Below are 2859 nucleotides of genomic sequence, written 5' to 3'. Positions count from 1 at the left end.
AAACGCCTGCAAACAATCATCGTAAAAAATAAATGTAGAATCTTTCTCTAACAAATTACATAAAGGTCTAGTAATTTTAGAGAAATCTTTAATATAACGACGATAGAACCCGGCATGTCCCAAGAAACATCTGATCCCTTTCACATTCTTCGGTGGTGGGAGATTTTAAATTGCCACAACTTTGGCTCTGTCCACTTCTATTCCTCTAGCCGAAATCTTATGCCCAAGCACAATACCTTCTTGCACCATGAAGTGACATTTCTCCCAATTCAACACTAAATTCTTCTCCCGACATATCTGCAAAACAAGCGTCAAATTCTGCAAACAATGATCAAATGATGAACCAAAGACAGATATATCATCCATGAAAACCTCCATTATTTCCTCCACCATGTCAGAAAATATGGCCATCATACACCTCTGAAATGTAGCAGGTGCGTTGCAAAGACCAAATGGCATTCTCCTGAAAGCAAATGTACCGTAGGGGCAAGTGAAGGTAGTCTTATCTTGATCCTCCGGTGCTATGACAATTTGATTGTAACCTGAATAACCATCTAGAAAGCAATAATAATGATAGACACCTACTCTATCAAGCATCTGGTCAATAAAGGGAATAGGGAAGTGAACTTTCCTAGTAGTATCATTCAATTTCCTGTAGTCTATACACACTCGCCAACTAGTCACTGGACGAGTTGAAATCAATTCGTTATTCTCATTTCTCACCACAGTTATACCCCCTTCTTAGGCACTACTTGTACTAATGAAACCCAAGAACTGTCAGATATAGCATAAATAACACCAGCATTTAACAATTTTAATACCTCAGCTCTCACAACCTCTTTCATGGCTGGATTAAGCCTCCTCTGATGATCAACATAGGGTGAATAGGATTCCTCCATCAAGATTTTATGCATACAAACAGTAGGGCTAATTCTCTTTATATCAGAAATTGTTCATCCCAAAGCAGATTTAAACTCTCGCAATACTCTCAACAACCTATCCTTCTCATCAATAGTAAGAGTAGAAGATATAATTACCGGATAGGACGAACTCTCGTCTAGGAATGCATAGCACAAGTGACTCGGTAAATCCTTTAATTCAGGGGATGCTTTTGGTACCTCTTTACTCGCCTCTTCAGGTAACTCTTCATGCTGGGTATCAATCTTTTCTTTCGGCCGCACATTGAGAGCAAGTAACTCCTCTCGCACATCCCAGTCATCTTCATCCACTATGGAAGCTGATTCCAATAAGCATCTTTCCAAGGAGTCTTTCGTCAACTTACCTGCACCCACTTGAGATACACATGAATCAATGATATCAATACTATTACAAGTACTTACCTCGTTTGGTCCTCTGATGGTGTTGTAGATGTTGAACACCACTACATCTCCACCTACTCTAAGTGTGAGCTCGCCCTTGTGCACATCAATCAAGGCCTTCCCGGTGGCCAAGAATGGCCTTCCAAAAATTAGTGGTGTCTCCTGGTCTTCCTCCATATCTAAAATGACAAAATCAGCAGGAAATATGAATTTGTCTATCTTTAACAGCACATCCTCTACTATCCCTCGTGGATATGTAAGTGATATGTCCGCTAGCTGCAAAGTAATAGTGCTAGGCTTCACCTCGCCAATCTCCAAGGTCCTGTAAATAGAAAAAGTCATTAAATTAATACTGGCACCTAAATCACATAAAACTCTATTTACACTAGAACCACCAATAACACAAGAAATAGTAAAACTCCCTGGATCCTTAAGTTTTTGTGGTAGCTTCCTTTGGAGTATGGCACTGCACTCTTCGATCAGCTTCACGGTCTCAAATTCTTGAAGTTTCCTCTTTTTGGACATCACATCCTTGATTAACTTAGCATAATTGGGCATTTGCTCCAATGCATCGGCAAATAGGATGTTAATGTTTATTTTCTTGAATATTTCCAGGAACTTCGAAAATTGATCATCTAACCCTTTCTTCTTGAACCTCTGTGGATATGGAAGATTCACATTTGGTAAGGGCTGCTGTTTATGTACTTTCTCAGGTTCCTCTACTTTGTCATTTTCAACACTTACACCCTTTTCATCATCTTTCTCCACAAGGATCTCTACATTCTCTTCAGCAGGCTCTGGGATTCCAATTTCCTTGCCACTCCTTAGTGTGACAGCTTTGCATTGCTCTCTAGGATTCACCTCTGTATTGCTTGGGAACTGTCCTCTATTCTGATCTTTCAACGTATTGGCTAGTTGCCCAATCTGGGTTTCTAAGGACTTCATCGTGGCACCCATGTTCCCCATGTGTGTCTCCATGCTATCAAGACGAGACTCAGTTCTCGCCATTTTTTTCCCAGACTCAGCCACAAACGTCCCGACTAGATCTTCAAAAGATGGCTTTCCTTCCCCCTTCTGTGTGTTGAACCTCGGTGGAGGATTTAACACGTTCTTGTTGTTCGCATAAGAGAAATTCTCGTGATTCCTCAATCTTGGATGATAAGTATTAGGGGGAGGGTTACCTCGATATCCTCCATAGCCACGATTGTTGTTGATGTACTGAGCTTCCTCCGCAACAGGCTCTTCTTCGGCAGTCACCAGTGCTACATCAGACGTATATTGGCCTGCCTTGTTCATCGCTGCAATCTGTGTGGTTAATGCCGAAACCTGTGCAGTAAGTGATGTGATCGGATCTACGGCATACACTCCAGCAGGTTCCTTGGTCCAGATCTCTCACTTGGCCACTGATAACTGTTAATGGTCATCTGTTCAAGCAATTCATAAGCCTCATCAGGTGTTTTGGAGAAAATAGTACCTCCGGCGGCTGCATCAACATTCCCTCTAGTTGGCCCATCTAAACCATTGTAAAATAACTCAATCT

General features: G+C 41.4%; 1 protein-coding gene across 1 annotated transcript; it reads right to left on the bottom strand.

Annotated features, from left to right (window-relative positions):
* Window positions 1-953: 953 nt before the first annotated feature.
* LOC142534108 (uncharacterized) lies at window positions 954-2615 on the bottom strand. The gene has a single exon (XM_075641025.1). It carries the CDS (start codon window positions 2613-2615, stop codon window positions 954-956), a length of 1662 nt encoding a protein of 553 aa, XP_075497140.1.
* Window positions 2616-2859: the final 244 nt, after the last annotated feature.

The sequence above is a fragment of the Primulina tabacum genome, unplaced genomic scaffold (assembly GCF_025594145.1).
Source record: "Primulina tabacum isolate GXHZ01 unplaced genomic scaffold, ASM2559414v2 Contig341, whole genome shotgun sequence".
Lineage (NCBI taxonomy): Eukaryota > Viridiplantae > Streptophyta > Magnoliopsida > Lamiales > Gesneriaceae > Primulina > Primulina tabacum.
This window is presented reverse-complemented; position numbering and strand designations above follow the sequence as displayed.

Excerpts from the sequence above, each read along its gene's own strand:
- LOC142534108 (XM_075641025.1), bottom strand. The coding sequence starts at position 2,615 with ATGAACAAGGCAGGCCAATATACGTCTGATGTAGCACTGGTGACTGCC.